Source organism: Camelina sativa, chromosome 8, assembly GCF_030686135.1.
Source record: "Camelina sativa cultivar CO46 ecotype springtype chromosome 8, ASM3068613v1".
Classification (NCBI taxonomy): domain Eukaryota; kingdom Viridiplantae; phylum Streptophyta; class Magnoliopsida; order Brassicales; family Brassicaceae; genus Camelina; species Camelina sativa.
Window position 1 is genome coordinate 29,647,062 of NC_141887.1, and position 19,088 is coordinate 29,666,149.

At 38.0% G+C, this 19,088-nt stretch overlaps 2 protein-coding genes, 1 long non-coding RNA gene and 2 pseudogenes across 4 annotated transcripts; 3 read left to right on the forward strand and 2 right to left on the reverse strand.

Moving 5' to 3' along the window:
- Positions 1–664: 664 nt before the first annotated feature.
- Positions 665–10,260, reverse strand: LOC109126026 (uncharacterized). The gene is made up of 2 exons (XR_015563757.1): positions 10,037–10,260; positions 665–957 (listed from the first exon to the last, which is right to left on the reverse strand). It is a non-coding gene; the product is annotated as an uncharacterized LOC109126026 (long non-coding RNA).
- A 253-nt stretch (positions 10,261–10,513) lies between these two features.
- On the forward strand, positions 10,514–11,703 carry LOC104709004 (magnesium-chelatase subunit ChlI-1, chloroplastic pseudogene; annotated as a pseudogene).
- A 1,825-nt stretch (positions 11,704–13,528) lies between these two features.
- LOC104709005 (kinetochore protein SPC24 homolog) lies at positions 13,529–14,959 on the forward strand (annotated as a pseudogene). Its single transcript, XR_015563756.1, has 5 exons — positions 13,529–13,842; positions 13,972–14,114; positions 14,207–14,308; positions 14,457–14,530; positions 14,629–14,959. The product of XR_015563756.1 is annotated as a kinetochore protein SPC24 homolog (transcript).
- Positions 14,960–15,081: 122 nt separating this feature from the next.
- On the reverse strand, positions 15,082–16,249 carry LOC104709007 (gamma-interferon-responsive lysosomal thiol protein-like). Its single transcript, XM_010425668.3, has 5 exons — positions 16,076–16,249; positions 15,927–15,992; positions 15,698–15,835; positions 15,501–15,593; positions 15,082–15,418 (listed from the first exon to the last, which is right to left on the reverse strand). The coding sequence occupies exons 3-5, from the start codon at positions 15,752–15,754 to the stop codon at positions 15,257–15,259; spliced, it is 312 nt and encodes a 103-aa protein (XP_010423970.2). The 5' UTR covers positions 15,755–15,835; positions 15,927–15,992; positions 16,076–16,249; the 3' UTR covers positions 15,082–15,256.
- Positions 16,250–16,381: 132 nt separating this feature from the next.
- Positions 16,382–19,066, forward strand: LOC104709006 (protein TIC 56, chloroplastic). The gene is made up of 5 exons (XM_010425667.3): positions 16,382–17,376; positions 17,643–17,840; positions 17,957–18,239; positions 18,336–18,498; positions 18,598–19,066. Exons 1-5 carry the CDS (start codon positions 16,677–16,679, stop codon positions 18,820–18,822), a joined length of 1,569 nt encoding a protein of 522 aa, XP_010423969.1. The 5' UTR covers positions 16,382–16,676; the 3' UTR covers positions 18,823–19,066.
- Positions 19,067–19,088: the final 22 nt, after the last annotated feature.

Consider the following 19,088-nt stretch of genomic DNA (forward strand, 5'->3'; position numbering starts at 1 on the left):
TAATGCTATTAACATCCTAACTTGCACAAGTTTTTTTGGATAAAAATAGTTAAAATGTCGTTGTAGGATGCTCTACCCAAATCAGGGATTTGTATCTTTCATTAATGTCATAATAGGGTTGACTTTGACAAAGTCCAAATGTACTTTGAATCTACTTATATTTTTATCATATTGGGTGTGAAAGAAAGAAGACCCAAAGAGTCATTTGGGACTTTGGAGATTGTGGGACTTGAACTTAAAAAGAAGATCAAATAAAGATCTTGGGGATTACAAATGACTCTCAGTTAAAAGACTTAAAAGTAATACGACCTCACCAGTCAGTCAATTAGTTGTTGTGTTTAATGTCAATTTTATATTATTACAATCCCCACATGCAATTATCTTTTAGTTTATAGTATTAGAAATTAATTGAATTTTATATAACCATTTCTCGTGAGGTCTAAACAAGTTTTCTGTCGACCAGTCTCGTTCGACCGGTAATAAACTAATAACTAAGAAAGTCGTTGTGATTTTGACTTCGGTAAAGTAGTCATTAGAACAAGTAGCATCAATTTTACAACGACAAAGTAGATTAAGTAAAAGAAGCCCAATAGGCCGATAGAACAAGTTAACTAAAATTTTCTCAATTTATAAATTTTTTAAAAAATTAAACAACTCAAACATATATTTATAAAATAATAATTTTAATTTACATTATAAATTAATATTTATTTTATAAATTAATATTAACGTAAATTAATAAAATGTCATGGTCCTAATTCCCAACATACATTATTAAATTTTACTTTACTTAAAAAATTGATTTGTTTTCCTTGCCATTATGACGCTGGTCAAACCACTCAAGTCTAAATTAATAGTCTGTTCCTCCGTCTTCTGATCTCTTGTTGCCTTACCAAGTTTCCCAGATCCAACAAGATCGATTAGGTTAATAAGACATTGTACCTTCTGTTTTGTAATCTGAGATAGGAGAAAATGTTGATGTTGTTCAGAAGAATTTCAATTTCAAAAGAATGAAATTTCTCCAAGACCAATTTGATAACTCACCTGATGAATCCTTCTATGTGAAGGGTTAAAATCATATGGCTTAGACCATCTCTAAAGTTTTCCCTATTTTTTCCTCTATAGAGGTGAGTTTTACTCCAATATCCTCTATTCTCACATCTAAAATAGAGATTGCTATTTTTTCCTCTATTTATAGAGAAACCTTTGTAAAAAAAAATAGGGTTCCTCTATAAATAGAGGAAAAAAATAGCAATCTCTATTTTAGAGGTGAAATTAGAGAACTATTGGAGTAAAACTCCCCTAAACTCACATCTATTATAAAGTTCCCCTATTATAGAGGTAAAAATAGAGGACCATTGGAGATGCTCTTAGTGATGAAGCATTATTCCTATTCCTATCAGCGCTGCGAACAGACCTTGAACCCACTGAATGTATCACAAAGACCTTATCAAAGGTGAAACAATGTTCTTTACCTGAGAACCCAAATGGAGTTATAGTTTTATACAACTGTATACTTATTTTAATTAATGTCGATAGCACAATAAAACTATATGAGATAATACACCATCTTCATTGACCACACCAATGCCTCTTCCAATTGTGTCACTTGATGTAGGATATGATATACAATTTCCTTCTTTACTGTTGGGTAGCAATGGGTGCTGACAGAATACGTGTATGTTTCCTTTAATTCCTAAAATAAATGTTTGCTTAGCTAGCACTTCAGAACAAACAAATCCAACAATTTCTAGTAATCTTACAATAATGTTGTTATGAAGCTTCTGTCTTAACTTCACTTCTTTGAAAATTTCTTTTTGAAGTTCGGTTTTAAATTGTTTCAGACTTGAGTTTTGCTCTTTCAGCTGTTTGTTAATTTCTTCAAGAAATTTCACCTGGAATCAATTAGTAAAATAAATCAGGAGAAAAGTAACCGAGAATGAACACACCTAAACCAGAAAAAGAGTAACCGAGAATGAAAACCTAAACACACTAACAATACTTTATTTTCAGCAGTTATTTTCTCTTCTATGACCTTTTCAAGCAGGAAAAGCTTGAAAAAGGCATTGCCTAGGGACTCCGACCCGCACTCCCTTCACATTTTCAGCGAATTGAAGGGTCATGATAGATTATTTAGCCGTAGAAGAGTTGGACACAACAGTTGCAATGAGTAAAGTCTTCAAATCGAAGACAGTTGAAAATTTTTCAGATTAGATAAACTATGCACATAACATCTAAACTATAGAAATTGGAATTGAATATGAGAAAGTCATAACATTCAGCAAACGTGTCAAAATACAATCCTTGTAGCTAGAAAATTGATTCGTTTTTTTACCATTATGACGCTGGTCAAACCACTCAAGTCCGAATTAATAGTCTATCCCTCCGTCTTCTGATCTCCTGTTGCCTTCTCAAGTTTCTCAGATCCAACAAGATCGATTAGATTAAGAAGACCTTTTACCTTCTGTTTTGTAATCTGAGATATGAGAAAATGTTGATATTGTTTAGAAGAATTTCAATTCAAAAGGAATGAAATTTCTAAAAGACCAATTTGATAACTCATCTGATTGAATCCTTCTATGTGAAAGGTCAAAATCATATGGCTTAGCGATGAAGCATCATTCCTATCAGTGCTGCGAACCGACCTTGAACCCACTGAATGTATCACAAACCCACTACATGTATCACAAAGATCTTATCAAAGGTGAAACGATGTTCTTTACCTGAGAACCCAAATGGAGTTATAGTGTTATACAGCTGCATACTTATTTTAATTAATGCTGATAACACAATAAAACTATATGAGATAATACACCAGCTTCGTTGAGTTGACCACACCAATGCCTCTTCCAATTGTGTCACCTGATGTAGGATATGATATACAGTTTCCCTGACTTTCTCATACATTAAAGAAGGAAGTTGTATATTATATCCTACAGCAGGTGACACAATTGGAAGAGGCATTGGTGTGGTCAACGAAGCTGGTGTATTATCTTATATAGTTTTATTGTATGCAGTTGTATAACACTATATCTCTATTTGGGTTCTCAGGTAAAGAACATCGTTTCACCTTTGATAAGAGTTTTGTGATACATGCAGTGGGTTTGTGATACATTCAGTGGGTTCAAGGTCTATTCGCAACACTGATAGGAATGATGCTTCATCACTAAGCCATATGATTTTGACCCTTCACATAGAAGGATTCAACCAGATGAGTTATTAAATTGGTCTTGTAGAAATTTCATTCTTTTGAAATTTTTCTAAACAATATCAACATTCTCTCCTATCTCAGATTACAAAACAGAAGGTACAAGGTCTTCTGAATCTAATCGATCTTGTTGGATATGAGAAACTTGATAAGGCAACAGGAGATCAGAAGACAGAGGGACAAACTATTAATTCGGACTTGAGTGGTTTGACCAGCGTCATAATGGCAAGAAAACGAATCAATTTTCTAGCTACAAGGATTGTATTTTGACACGTCTGCTGAAGGTTATGACTTTCTCATATTCAATTCCAATTTATATAGTTTAGATGTTATGTGCATAGTTTATCTAATATGAGAAATTTTCAGCTGTCCTCGATTCAAAGACTTTACTCATTGCAACCGTTGCGTCCAAGTCCTCTACGGCTAAATAGTCGATCATGACCCTTAAATTCGCTGAAAATGTGAAGGGAGTGCGGGTCGGAGTCCCTAGGCAATGCCTTTTTCAAACTCTTCCTGGTTGAAAAAATCATAGAAGAGAAAATAACTGCTGAAAATAAAGTATTTTTAGTGTGTTTAGGTTTTCATTCTCGGTTACTCTTCTTCTGGTTTAGGTGTGTTCATTCTCGGTTACTTTTCTTCTGATTTATTTTACTAATTGATTCCATGTGAAATTTCTTGAAGAAATTAACAAACAGCTGAAAGAGCAAAACTCAAGTGTAAAACAATTTAAAGCCGAACTTCAAAAGGAAATTTTCAAAGGAGTGAAGTTAAAGACAGAAACTTCATAACAATATTATTGTAAAATTACTAGAAAATGTTAGATTAGTTTGTTAAGTGCCAGCCATAAAAAAAAGCTAAGCAAACATTTATTTCAAGAACTTAAAGGAAGTTGTTTTTGACATCATCGCTATTCAGGTAAGCTAGATATAATTTTTTTTTTTTTTTTTTTCATATGGCTCACAATGTGTTCTATGGGCTGAGTGGTCACTTCGGATCATAGAAACAAACTCTTAAACACTTGAAAAACCATACCGAGCATTAGATTTTTCTCTTGACTCTTGAGTATCTGTAAAACTTCTTTTAGCAGATGCAGACATGGCAAAATCTGTTCAGTATTACTCACTCATGACAATCAACTGCAATGGAAAAATGATAAGCCTCATATAGTGTACATAAGAAGGTCAAAGGAAGCTTGAAGCACACGTGCGAGAAGAGAAGAGCACGTGCAAGTCTGTGTGATATAAAAGAGTGTTTGTTTACTTTTAGGAGGTTATTTTGTTTGTTGTGAAAATACGAGACGTATGTGTCTTCGTTGAGGGATAAATATGTTCTAGCTGCGTCTAGAATTTCTCTGGGTTCTTGTACAATTCAGTTACAGTGTATCATTCATTCATTCGTTAATAAAGAGAGAGTCTTTTTTCTTAACAAATGGTGCGATTGTGATCTCGAATCGATTCTAACGCAATACCAAGATTAGGTTTGGAGAATTTGGGGATTTTATCGAATCAGAGAAATTTCAAGATCAACGATGGTGATGGAGCAAACTTTAACACCAATCAAGGAGGCTGCGACGGCGGAAGAAGTAGAAGCTTCTGCGGTGGAATGTTTCAATCGATTGGCGGACATGGCGTCGATGGTTCGTCGCTTCGAGACTCGCTTGGATTCAAGAATTGACGGCTTAGGGGACAAGATCGGAACTCATGATCTACGATTGTTAGACATTGGGCGTAAGCTCGATCTGTTACTCGAGGCTTTACCTGGGAAAGCAACAATTCATGAAGTTGGAGGAACGAGTCACGATTACAACTCTGGATCGTTAACGCAAGACAATCAGGTACCTATTTCTATCTCGGAACCTTGCCGTAGTATCATTAGGCCTCAGATTAGGGAGAATCTTCTCAAGAATGTCGAGATGGCTGTGTTTGAGGGTGTGTGAATATATGGATGGATCACAACAGTGGAGAGATTTTTCAGAACAGGTAGATACAACGATGAAGAGAAGTTGGCACTAGTGGCTGTGAGTTTACAAGGGGAAGCTTTAAGTTGGTACAATTGGGAGGTTAACAAGAAAGAATTTTTCAGTTGGGAACAGTTCAAGAAGAGCCTATTGTTGCGTTTTGGAAATCTAAAAATAAGAGGACCGAGTCAAAGTCTCTTCTACATTAAACAAACTAGATCCATAGCTGATTATGTCCAGCGATTTGAAGACTTGTCGTCACAAGTGTCAGGGTTAGATGATCAGAACTTGGAAGGCATTTTTCTGAATGGATTAACACCAGAAATGCAGGAACTAGTTCACATGCAAAAGCCAAGAGATTTACCAGAAATGGTGGCGGAAGCAAGAGCAATGGAAACTAGTATTTTACGACGGGTGGTTAAGAAGGAGCTATTACTAGCCAATAAAGAAAACAAGGAAAGGTATACCTCTGAAAACAAGAGTACACTCTCGTATACATCAAACAATTGGAAGACGAAGGTAATTGTGACTGATGTGATTCAAGGTTCGGAGAACCAGCACGGAGAGTGGAACAGAGGCCTAGGCGACACAATTCGAATGCTGAATTGGATGAGAAACGAAGAAAAGGACTGTGTTTTAAATGTGATGGACCATGGTCCAAGGATCACAAATGCCCTAACAAAGAACTTCGAGTATTGACAATCTTCAATGGATATGAGGTGGAAGTGTTAGATGATAGTAGAGATGAGTTGATCATTGCTGAGCCAATTGGAGAGTGCATGGCATTGTCATTCAGCTCATATAGAGGGATTTCTTCTCCTTATACAACTAAAACCAGATGAACTGTGGGAGCTTCAAGCGTGGTTATCATGCTTGACAGTGGTGCAACCCACAATTTTATATCTCCTGCTGCGGTTAAGAAATTGAAGTTGAAATGTAGAGAAGATCCAAATTTGAATGTCAAGTTTGGAACCAGTATAATGGTTCAAGGTACAGGAGTTTGTGCCAAGGTGAGTTTCTCAGTGCAAAATTTGGAGTTCACAACCGATTTTGTTGTGTTGGAGCTGGGACAAGTGGATATAATATTGGGGGTCTATTGGTTGAGTACACTCGGTGATTGTCAAGTGAATTGGCTAAAGAATGAAATGTCATTCTTATACAAAGGGAGGATTGTGACAATCAAAGGCGAGTTAGACTTAGACTTATCAAAGATGTCTTTGAAATCTCTGTCCAGCGGTTATACTGTCAATTAGAAGGGTGTAGAAGTAGCACTGTATAACCAGCAAGTGACTTCCTCATCAACACTACATGTGGATCAGTGCATTCAGGAATTATTATCTCAGTTTGACAGATTGAGGTAGAGAGCATTCTATCAATCTTTTACCAGGGAATAATGCTATCAGTGTTAGACCCTATCGCTATCCACATGCACAGAAAGAGATCATGGAGAAAATAGTGAAGGAGATGTTAGATTCTGGGATTATACGACCAAGTCATAGTCCATTTTCAAGTCCTGTTTTGCTAGTGAAGAAGAAGGATGATAGCTGGAGATTCTGTGTGGATTATAGAGCCCTTAATCGAGTAACAATACCAGATAAATTCCCTATTCTGATATTGATCAGTTGCTTGATGAATTAAATGGTTCTGTTTTGTTCTCGAAGCTAGACCTACGGGCTGGATATCATCTGATTCGAATGAAGGAAGAAGATATAGCTAAAACAGCTTTCAGAACCCATGATGGCCACTATGAATTTTTAGTCATGCCATTTGGCTTAACTAATGCACCAGCAATTTTTCAGGCCTTGATGAACGAGTTGTTTCGGCCATACTTGAGGAAATTCATCCTGGTGTTTTTCGATGATATTTTGGTCTATAGTGCGACCATGGCACAACACATGGAACATTTGAGGATTGTGATGGAGATACTAGCAAAACATCAACTGTTTGCGAATAAGAAAAAATGCTCGTTTGGTTAGAAACAAGTGGACTATCTGGGGCATATTATCTCAGGAGAAGGAGTTTCAACAAATCCTGAGAAGACAAAAGCTATGGTGCAGTGGGTCACTCCCAAGTTAGTGAAAGAACTGAGGGGATTTTTGGGCTTAACGGGATACTATAAGAGGTTCATAAGAGGTTATGGGGTATTGGCCAGACCACTCACAGATTTATTGCGAAAAGACTGCTTTGAATGGAGTAAGGAAGCACAATCAACATTCGACATTTTGAAGAGAGCAATGTCAACTGCTCCGGTTTTGGCTCTTCCAGATTTTGATGAAATATTCACAGTCGAAGCTGATGCATCGGGTTTTGGTTTAGGGGCGGTTATGATGCAAAATAAGAGACCCATCGCCTATTTTAGCCATGGTTTGACTGCCAAGGAACAGCTTAAACCAGTGTATGAGAGGGAATTGATGGCTATAGTGCTTGCTATTCAAAAATGGAAACACTACTTGTTTGGAAGGCACTTTGTGGTACACACTGATCAAAAAAGCTTGAAGTTTTTGTTGGATCAGAGGGAAGTGACGATGGACTACCAGAAGTGGTTGATAAAACTGTTGAATTATGATTTCGAAATCATATATAAACCTGGGGTCGAGAACACAACTGCTGATGGGTTATCAAGAATGACTCAACCTCAAGGTGTAGTTCCATCTTCGGTTTTGATGGATTTAACAGTGCCAACCGTATTACAATTACAGGACATGTACGAAGAGATTGATAACAACTCGAAGCTTCAGGAAAAAATCCAGTCTTGTTCGACTTTATCAGATGCGAATGAAGGTTATGTAGTGCGGAGTGGAAGATTATGGTTCAAGAACATGCTAGTACTACCCAAATCCTCTCGTTTCATACCAGTGATTTTTGAGGAGTAGCGTAATGGTCTTATGGGTGGTCATTCAGGGGTCTTGAAGAAAGTTAAGAGAATTCAACAGTCTTTTCATTGGGAAGGATTGATGGGAGATGTACAGAAATTTGTATCTGAATGTGACACTTGTCAAAGACATAAATACTCTACATTATCTCCAGCAGGACTGCTTCAACCCTTACCTATACCTAACCATGTTTGGGAGGATATATCCTTGGATTTTGTGGAGGGCTTACCAACTTCTCAAACCAAGAATGTTATTTTGGTGGTGGTTGACAAATTGAGTAAGTATGGCCATTTTTTAAGCTTGAAACACCCATTTACAGCTTCTGATGTGGCTCGATTATTCATCAAAGAGGTGGTAAGGCTACATGGGTACCCAGCTTCGATAGTGTCGGATAGAGTTAATACCTTCTTAAGCACCTTTTGGAAGGAATGTTTTAAACTTTCTAGCACCAAGCTTAAGTACAGTACGGCGTTTCACCCCCAAACAGACGGCCAAACAGAAGTCTTGAACAGGTGTCTCAAGACATACCTTCGATGCTTTGCCTCTGCTCCTCCGAAGACATGGCACTAATACTTATCATGGGCTGAGCTGTGGTACAATTCGTCGTATCACACTGCGTTGAAGACGTCACCATTTAAAGTGTTGTATGGCCGAGATCCTCCAGCAATCGTACGTTTTGAAGACAATTCCACGAAAGTCTCAGAGTTAGAGGTGATGCTGAGGGAGAGGGAGTTCATGTTAACTCAGATTAAAAGTCATCTAACACACGCTCAGCAACTCATGAAGAACAATGCTGATAAACACAGGCGAGACATCGAATATGAGGTTGGAGATTGGGTGTTCTTGAAGTTAAGGCCATATAGACAGCAAACCGTGGCTAAGAGAGCTTACCAAAAACTAGCAGCAAAGTTTTATGGTCCTTATGAAGTGATGGAAAGGATCGGTAAGGCAGCTTATCAGCTACAATTACCAGAAGGATCGAAGGTACACCCAGTGTTTCATGTGTCGCAGATCAAAAAGGTATTGGGAGAGCACAATCAGGTTATTCCTTTACCAGAGTTGTTTAATGAATCGGATGAATTGATTGTGGAGCCGGAAGCAGTGTTGGAGTCCCAGTATAATGAGAAGGGAGTATTGGAGGCTTTAGTGCATTGGAAGGTGTTGCCCGATCATGAGGATACCTTACTCTAGCGCTTGAGGACAAGCTTCGTTTTGAAGGGGGGGGTATTGATAAACCTCATAGAGTGTACATACGAAGGGCAAAGGAAGCTTGAAGCACACGTGCGAGAAGAGAAGAGCATGTGCAAGTCTGTGTGATATAAAAGAGTGTTTGTTTACTTTTAGGAGGTTATGTTGTTTGTTGTGAAAATACGAGACGTATGTGTCTTCGTTGAGGGAGAAATATGTTCTAGCTGCATCTAGAGTTTCTCTGGGTTCTTGTACAATTCAGTTACAGTGTATCATTCATTCATTCGTTAATAAAGAGAGAGAGTCTTTTTCTTAACAAAAAAATCTACCATCAAAATCATTTCAGCAATCACTCACAAAAGTATGTTATGTTATGTGATGAACACAAAGCAACGAACATATAAATCACGCGGCGTCACAAACTACCCTAAAATATAGCATAGAAGAACAAATGTTTATCACAAAAATCATAAGTTCTATTAAAAATCTTCTAAAACTAGCACTAAGGAGATATGACGCACACCATAGGTCTGAGTAACGGAGAAGAGACCAAGAAGGTAAATAACAAATCAAACATCCGAGAAGCAATTTAAACAAAGAAGAACAGTAGGAGTAATCAAACTATGAGATTCAACACCAATTTAGCAGAAAAACTCTGGGCTATTCGTAGATTTTTAGGCAAGGAGACGCCACTCGAGACTGTATTAAGGAAGAACGAGCAGTACGAAACTAAATTTAGGAGTTAGAGGATGAGAAGTGAAAAATCAAACACAATAACATAGATCGAACATTTCTAAACACAATCGCTACCTCTTACATCGTCGAACCTCAACTAAACCGACAGCCAGAACAACGCAGAAGGGTGGAGATTCTACTCAATCGAAGAGAAACGAGAGTAGATCCCTACCGGTTGAATCGCTTTACAGTTGCATCTGAGGTAGGCGCTAAGGGCAAATGTTCAACGGCAACAAGACGAAGGCACCGTAGAGAAAATTGCCGACGGAGGAAAGGGGAAGATTTGAAATTAGGTTTACGAAGCGAATGATTTTGATTTGGGCCTTTTACATTTGTTGAGTAAAATTGCAATTTCCTAGTTTTAAAGGGTCTGAATAATAATTTCTTTATTTATTTTTAAAGGGGCTGGGCTGAAAATTTTCTTGGAACATCTTCTTCCGCAATCTGGGCTTCTCCTTCTTCTTCTTCTTCTTGAAATTGAAACCTTACTGTTTTCATAATTCGCCAAAACGAAGTGAGTTGGATTCTTTGTTTGCAGGGAAAATTTGTGGAAGTAAGTTAAAATGGAGGAATCCAAATAAGGCCAAAGAAGAACAAGGTCGCGGTTATGCATTTTTTTTGATGATGTTTTTCACAAAAAAAAAAGTTTAAAACTTTGCTTGATTTATAAAGTTAGGAACGTATATATTGATGTCATGGTGGTTTTTGGGTTTTCGGTAGAGAAGAAGTTTGATTCAAAGAAGAGTGAAAGGCCGGTTTATCCATTTGCAGCTATTGTAGGGCAAGATGAGATGAAGCTTTGTCTTCTGTTGAATGTGATTGATCCAAATTAAAGATGGGTGGTGTGATGATTATGGGAGATAGAGGAACTGGCAAATCTACAACTGTTAGTTGATCTGTTACCTGAGATCAAGGTAGTTGCTGGTGTGACCCTTATAACTCTGATCCGATTGATCCTGAGTTCATGGGTGTTGAGGGAAGAGAGGAGAGCAAGCTCCGGTTGTTGCAACTAAAGATTAAATATGGTTGATCTTCCATTGGGTGCAACAGAAGATAGAGTTTGTGGAACAACCGATATTGAAAAGGCTTTGACAGAAGGTGTTAAAGCCTTTGAGCCTGGTTTTGTTGGCTAAGGCTAATAGAGGGATTCTTTATGTTGCTTGGATGATCATTTGGTTGATGTTCTTTTGGATTCAGCTGCTTCTGGTTGGAGCACGGTTGAGAGAGAGAGAGAAGGTATTTCGATTTCTCACCCGGCTAGGTTTATCTTGATTGGTTCAGGAGAGCTTAGGCCACAGCTTGTTGATCGGTTTGGAATGCATGCGCAAGTAGGGACGGTTAGAGATGCTGATTTACGAGTCAAGATTGTCCAAGAGAGAGCTCGTTTCCGTGAAACTTACAAAACCGAGCAGGACAAGCTTCAAGACCTGATTTCAACTGCTATAGCCAATCTTGCCTCGGTTCAGATTGATCGGGAATTGAAGGTGAAGATCTTTAGGGTATGTTCGGAGACATTGTGACTAACAGAGCAGCAAAAGCACTTGCAGCTCTCAAAGAAAAAGATCGAGTTACTCCAGATGATGTTGCAACCGTTATCCCTAACTGCTTAAGGCACCTTGAATAGGAGACTCGATTCTGTGATCATTTTTCTTAACTGTTACTACTCTGTAAACGGTGAGAAGAACCAAAACTATAAACAGGCAAAATCTGATTGAATATTGAGTCTATGCTTTATCCATTAAGTTGAGTTGTTCAAATCATAGACTTAATAGGATCAATTGTTATTATGTCTTGAATTGCTGGTGGTAGGTTTGTTGCCTAGAAGGACATAGCGTTTGGCCGGTTCTGGTAAAAGTGTGGAGCTACTTCACTTCAGTCAGCCATGAAGGATTGATAGTTACGACATTCCGCATATGTATATTGATTGACGCTCTGTTGAGACAATGGATTGGTAAACCACCCATTTTGGATTCACCCTGAAGATTGTATATATAAATATACCAAAATAAGCTTTGACATTCAAAAGAAAGATCTTCAAACGTTATGATGTTATTTTGAGGTTTTTGCTAAAACCATAGCACAAGTACTACTAACCTGAATAATACGGATGACGGGTGAATATAAACTTCTTCAGAGCCTCTAATAATGGTCTTAAATACCCCCATTGCTATGTGGCTAAAAAAAATCACAACAAAAAAAATATAAAATTTCTCGTGAGGTCTAAACGAGTTTTCTGTCGACCAGTCTCGTTCGATTGGTAACAACAACTAAGAAAGTCTTGGGTAAAGTCATAAGAACAAAACAAGTAGTATTTTTCGACGTAGTATTGAAGCAACTTAGTTTGGTTTAATAACTTAATACTATTCTTTTTTGGCAAATCAATCACAGGTAATAAGAAGCCCAATGGGCCAATACCACATGTTAAATTGCTTCTCAAATTAATGCATCCGTTCTTACTACAATCGGAAAAGAAAATTTAAAAAAGAAAAAATCTGTAGAGGAGTGGAGGGTCATGATCGACTCCTTAGATGTGAAGAGTGGGACGCAACAGTTGCAATGAGTAAATTATTGGAATCGCCCTTCAAACGAAAGCTGTTGAAAAATTATCATGTTAGATAAGCTATGCGTATAATATCTAAACTATACAAATTGGAATTGAATATGAAAAAGTCATAACGTTCAATAGACAATACAATATACAATCTGTAAAACTTATATTAATACTCTATAAATTAATAAATTAATAAATTTTGATGGTTCCAAATCAGAATAGTGTAAAAAATAACAAAATTTGATAAGATAATAAAATAATATTTTTTTTCAAATTTCTATGTAAAACATAATCTCAATAATATTGTAAATTAATAATCATGTTAATTTACATACATATATATTATATATAGATATGCTGATGTGATAATGTATGCTTTAAAAATTTGTATTATCCTAAAACCTATATCTATAAAACAATTATTATATAGTATTTTCAAACTACAATGATATAAATTACTCTATAACAAACCATAAAAAGTAGCTAGATATGCATCATTTTCATTTTGATAGTTTTATAGGCTACTAAAATACGATGATTTATATTATTATATATAAATTTGTAATTTTTTGTCAATAATGTTTTCTAAATATTAAAAATTCAATTTTAAAACAATAAATTTATAACATTTGAAAGTCTAATATTATTTAACTAAAATTGTCTTAATTTATAATTTTTTTAAAATTAAATAATTCAAACAAATATCTACAACTCTCCTGATTGAATCCTTCTATGTGAAGAATCATAATCATATGGCTTCCAGCATCATTCCTATCAGTGCTTGCGAACAGACCTGCAATGTAAATGTTTGTATGTATCATAAAGCTACTGAATGTATCATAAACCTGTTTTTGATGGCCTTTAGTTATACTTCAAAAGCTTTTTCAAGGCTGTTGACATGGTGCATGTTTAATCCAATGACTTGAATCCCATCAGCCTCATTGTTATTGTAGATCTGGAGGGCCGATACCACATGTTAAATTGCTTCTCAAATTAATACAATCGGGAAGAAAAAAAGAAAACAAAATCTTTTAATTTCCCTCTGCTTTGGTTTGAATTTTTTTTTATCGGAGAGATGTCTTTTTTTTTTTTTCGTCTTTTGAGGGTTTCGTTCGCCGATTAGCGGAGGAGGATCATTCATCTTCACCGGTGTCAGAAATGGGAGATCATTCTAGGAATTTCGAAAATGCGATTTCATGGGGAGACGATTTGATCAATGTTTTGGATGATAGGAAAGGATTAGGCGTGCTCGTTGAAACCCTCGAGCAGCTCAGATCTATCCACTTATCCTGCGACGAAGATTCCAGTGAGATACAAGAGTCTCTCCAAGGTTAAATTTTTTATTTAATAATAACGTTTTTGAAATGCCGCCACTATTAGATAGCTAGCTGGGTTGATAAAAATAAAATAGTGTGTTCCATTGAATGCTCAATTTTGGGTTTTTATTTCGTTGGCGCAGATTTGCAGAAAAAAACTCGATTCTTGCAAGGAGAAGACTTCCGAGGCAAATTCAGATATTGCGGACGAAGAAGAAATTGAGCGTCTTCAGAAAGAGCTTGATGAGGAGCTACAACTGGAGTGCAAGCTCAACGATGAACTTAGATAAGTATAATAATTTCACTCTCAAAACGTGAGGTTAACATTCTCGTCTCCCCGCTGATTCAGTGACATGACCAATCTTTGTATGTCAACACATTCATGGCTGATGAACTCAAAGACATGAATTCTCAAGGGGGCTTCATTGAAGAGCAGAGATTAGCTATAAAGAGGAACAAGCGGGACCAGTTGAAAAATGAGTAAGTTTGACGAATTCACCTTCTTTTTTTGGGGACTTAGTTGTTGAATCTTTTAGTTAGGTTTGATTGTTCTTACGTTTGTTAGGTTTTAAAAGTTATGATTTTTTTCTTAAGCTCTTTTTTTTTTTTTTTTTTTTGTTTACTCCAGGATAAAGCTTTCTATGTATGCTTCAGTCACTAGAGTTATACCGAACATTGATGATCCACTAAAGACCTCAGGCTGTATCCTTTGCTTTTCATTTCCCATCTACTCTGTGCACTGTCTTTAGTTTAAATCTTTTTTCTGAGGTGTTTTAGTCCTTGACTGAATGGCATGACAGATTTGGTTGATCGAGAAAAAAGGGTTATGGGGAAGTTCGAATTCGACACAGACAATAGGACTGCCTACGAGACATGTAACGCCATTTGGGAAATTATAAACAGGCAATAGACTGTCTCTCCTCATTGCCTCCTCCACTTTGTTATTTGGACATTTGTGTATGATAACTCTTGATTTTGCTTGTTTTGCAACGACTTATGTCAGTCTCTTAACAACCAAAACCTCATTTTCTTATGATTCCTTACATGTAAAAAAAGCTTCATGTCTGCTCTACTCTTAACAACAATATCTGTCTTTATCTGATGTTAAGACTTCTTTTCTTTTTGCTACTTTATGTTGTTTTGTTGTTGTGTTTACGTAACAGCCTCATCGTTAGTGAAACAATTCTGAGCAGGAATCAGTGCTTTAGCTATATTTTAGCTCTCAAATCTTCAGAAACTACTAACCCAATTCCTGGATATTCAAAAATAGTGCATGGTAAATTTATCTCTCTATGCAGATTGTTGTTGCAAACCCAGTTAAGTTGCAGAACAAATTCAAAAGGAGCAGAGTTCTAATTGGTAAGCACTTTCTGATTTCCCATATAGTTCAGTATGATTGAACTGTCTTAGGGATTTTGGATTCAAATCTTATTGATTGCAATAGCAAACTTGGTGACTGTTACTTAGCTTCTCCACTGAATTATTAAACCTGCTTAGTGTTTCCACCGAACTGTTGAGGACCTTGCAGGCTTCTGGTACTTGGTTACTTCCAAAAGCATTGCATACATACATGACAAAGTTCTGGTAGTTCTGTTCACCAAAAGCACATACATGAAAACCTTTGATTCCCCCTTTAATTTTGAAAGTTATCAGCTTAATTTGTAGGACTAACCTCTTGAAGTGGTTGGTTATTCACAACAACCCATGGTACAAATCTGTGTGCTGGATAAAGTTGAGAAGTTTCTTCAGCATACCTCTGTTCAAGCTGCACAGTGTCACCTAGATGTCATTTTTTCTTGCTTATTTCTTTTGCTTTCCCGTTTTGGCTGTATAAGTTAACTAACGTACTTTTCTCTGATCAGGACTTACCTTGTTTCCGTATCCGTTAATGTAACACTCAACCGCTGCTCTGCTCAATCCAACCATTTCTAAACAATCAGCCCATTTTTCAAGTTTATTCTCCAAGACTAGCTGTTCGGTACAGTAGATATATCCAAAATGCTTCCTCTGCAAGAGAAACGTGCAGATGACATAGCATTCATATTAACTTGAATGACACTGCATAAACCCGAGAACCTTTCATAGCTTAGAGGCTTACCACATCAGGGTAAGCGTTTATTGCACAGGCATGAACTGAATTGAGAGCACACTCAGTTTCTCCATGCTGAAAACGAAGCAATTTTCAAATGCTATGTCCTAATCTTATGTACAATGTAAGTGGAGTATAAGGCAAGAAGAGTCCAAGACCTGGCAGAGAATGGTGCCATCTGGCCTGATAACGGTGTTGCCCTATGGAACGAGCTGGAGATCAATGGCTGAGATTAAACCAGTTTCGAAGACCTTAGGCAAGTGGTTAATGATGAACTCAGCACAGTAAGGGCATAGAGCTTCGTAGTATAGACTGAGTGTGACTTTCTGGCTTGAAGACAAAGATAAGAAGCAGAAGAAGATTGTGATGCAGAACCTGAGAGGCCTCTGATATGAAGCCATTGATGGAAAGAAGAAGAAGAAGAAGAGGAAGATTGCAAGAGAATTGCTTTTGACTCTTAGCTTTATTCTTTCTTTAGTCTAACTACACAAGCAAGCAAGACCCCCAAAAAAAGCTATAAATATGTTTCAAGGCATTTTCGGCGTTTTGTTAGATTGAAAACGGGACGTGGTTCATTAGTTAAATGTAAAACAGCGTGATGTTTGTAAATAATAGCTGGGTTGAGTTGGGTCAGTCACACTTGATCTAATCCACCTGAGCCTTCTTCTTGCTCAGAACATCATATCATCACCCCCAGCCAATAAAGCCCCCCTGAACCCTAGACTTATTTTTGGCTGGAGAAGGAGTGTGCGTCCAACAATGTCGTCTTTGAACTTCAATCCATTTCAAAATTGGTTTGAGAAACCACCGAACCCAGTTCCTACCATCAATTTCGTCTCGCTCGCTGATACCTTCTTCCCAAAGTCGCAGTCTCCGAATTTCGCATCGATTGGACTTCCGAAGTTCTCCAGAAAGACCCCAAAACCAGAAACAGGGGCGGAAGAACCAGAACCAGGTACGTACAAGCAAATCGGTGAGCAGTTCTTATGGGAGTGCGAGAACATACCGGATTACAGGCACACTCCGGAAGTGGATAAGATTCTCAACGAAGAAGATACAGTTTTCGAGAAGAAGGAGAACCCGACCACAGAAGAGATTGAAGCTGAGGAGAAATGGTGGGAGAGGTTTCGAGCGAGTCCTGTGGTTCAGTTTTTGACTCGCGCCGAGGAGATTGCCGACGACATGAACAAGATGGAGCTCGATGATAACGACACGCCTTATCGGAAAGAAGACAAGGAGCTCTGGCAAGCCATCCCTCATGTGCCTGGCTTCGACGGTAGGCCGATGCCTAGGAAGGCCATCAAAACTAAGGAAGAGAGTGATGATAAGTTTTGGGATTTCATGAAGCAGTTCCTCTTTGGCCTCTGGGGTTTCCGCCAACGTCCTTACCCGCCTGGTCGACCCATTGACGTCGCTCAGGCTATTGGTTACAAACGGCTCGAGAAGCGTTACTATGACTGTAAGTGCTATGTGATGATGTTACTGTGTTTTAGTGTTGATGAGCTTTTTTTTTTTTTATCATGATTATTCAATGAGTGGCTCTGGTGTTTGCACGAGTTCATATGGTTCCACATTTTATTTTGTTTATGTTCTGTTCATCCAAGCTTGCGCCTGTTGTAGTGTTGTTGAATTGCAGGAATATGATGAAAGTGGTTTCCTTTCTCTCTTGTTTCGTTTGTGTTTGATCATAACCTTTTGATTGCTCTCTGTATTTTGAGACTGCAGTCATAATGAAGACTGGTGGTTGGTGGTATAAAGACCGACTTGGCCGTTCTAGAGGCCCTTGTGAGCTTATAACCCTTAAGACGGCATATGGCGCTGGAATCATCGACAGAGATACTTTCATTTGGGGCGAGGACATGGATGAATGGGCTCCTATTCACATGGTTTACGGTTTGGAACCTGCGATTGCCACTTGGGAAGGTGTGTATCTCGGAGAATTTGAGATCTCAGACAAATCTTATCGTTGAAGAATCACAGTTTTGCCTCCTATTATGACTTCATTGTTGGTTTTATTGACTCGTTTCTTTCTTGTTCAGTGAGGCTTGGTGCAGCGGCAACGGCTTGCCTGCACAAACTCCAAAAGGGAATACCGCCATGGGTTCCTTTAAAGGGACGAGAGCCAAAGACATACAAGCAACTCCAAAAAGAAGCTATTGAGAGTAAGAAACGCGACATGGCAGTGCTTGAAGCAAATGATGGCGTTTGGCCTGGAGTCAGAACTCCCAGCCACGCTCTCTTTCTCTGGGCCAGTGGGTCTGAATTGACAACAGTACTGGAATCTGATCACATGCCAAACAAGTTCATCCCCAAACGACTGAGGTATTAAATTAAAGACCCTTTACACCTTTGACTTTTTTTTTGTAGCCAATATTGGATTTGGTTCTTCTCTCAAAGCATGAAACTTTTTAATTGTAGACAAGAGTTGGCCAAAGTAATACCAGGGTTAAGGCCATGGGAAGTGATAAGTGTAGAGCAAGCTATGGATCAGATCAGCTATGGTGGAGAGTGGTACCGTGAGCCGCTTGGTACTTACACCACTGGTCCTCCTTACATCAGAGAGTGGAATAGGAGTGTCATGGTAAGAGATTCCTTTCTGTTCTTCTGATTTCTCTGACTAAGCTTTTGTCTAGCATTGGATGATAGTGATGAATTGACTTTTTTTTTTGTTTGCTTGCAGAGACTGTTCCGTATATTCTACAACCTCAGTACTCGAGTAGGCCAGAAGCTGGAGAGGACAGTCCCGGGATTCGACACTATAATGGATAAAGTTCAGAAAGATTATGAAACTCGGATTGAAAGGAGGATGAAGCGGAGAGAGGAAGAGTTGAGAGAACGGGACCTGAAGCATTATTCTGGCCGTACCGATGAAGATGAGGATGAGGAGGAAAGCGACTCGAAATGATTGAAGCAAAGCCTTCATCAGGGGATGACTTCAAAGCAAACATCCTGTTGTTTAATGCTCTTTGCCAGCAACGCACGTCGGTGTCGGTGTGTGGGGGATTTGTTTCTCGCATTTACGCACTAGGCCACGGCGTTCTGGTCATCTTCCGTCGTGTGTAACATGGCTTGTTTTCTAGCTGTTTTAACCAACATGCGACATGGAGAGTTCTATCAGAAAAATTTGAAAGGAACCAGTTCTTTTTCTTTTCCTTGTCCTTTTTATATTTC

What these genes read in the sequence shown, in the direction of transcription:
- LOC104709007 (XM_010425668.3), bottom strand. Translation starts at nt 15,754, where the DNA reads ATGGTTGGATTGAGCAGAGCAGCGGTTGAGTGTTACATTAACGGATAC. An exon ending in TTAACGGATACGGAAACAAG is followed by an intron (nt 15,594 to 15,697) that starts GTAAGTCCTGAT and finishes GACACTGTGCAG; the next exon opens with CTTGAACAGAGGTATGCTGA. An exon ending in ATAACCAACCACTTCAAGAG is followed by an intron (nt 15,419 to 15,500) that starts GTTAGTCCTACA and finishes TTTGGTGAACAG; the next exon opens with AACTACCAGAACTTTGTCAT.
- LOC104709006 (XM_010425667.3), top strand. Translation starts at nt 16,677, where the DNA reads ATGTCGTCTTTGAACTTCAATCCATTTCAAAATTGGTTTGAGAAACCA. An exon ending in TTCATCCCCAAACGACTGAG is followed by an intron (nt 18,240 to 18,335) that starts GTATTAAATTAA and finishes TTTTAATTGTAG; the next exon opens with ACAAGAGTTGGCCAAAGTAA. An exon ending in AGTGGAATAGGAGTGTCATG is followed by an intron (nt 18,499 to 18,597) that starts GTAAGAGATTCC and finishes GTTTGCTTGCAG; the next exon opens with AGACTGTTCCGTATATTCTA.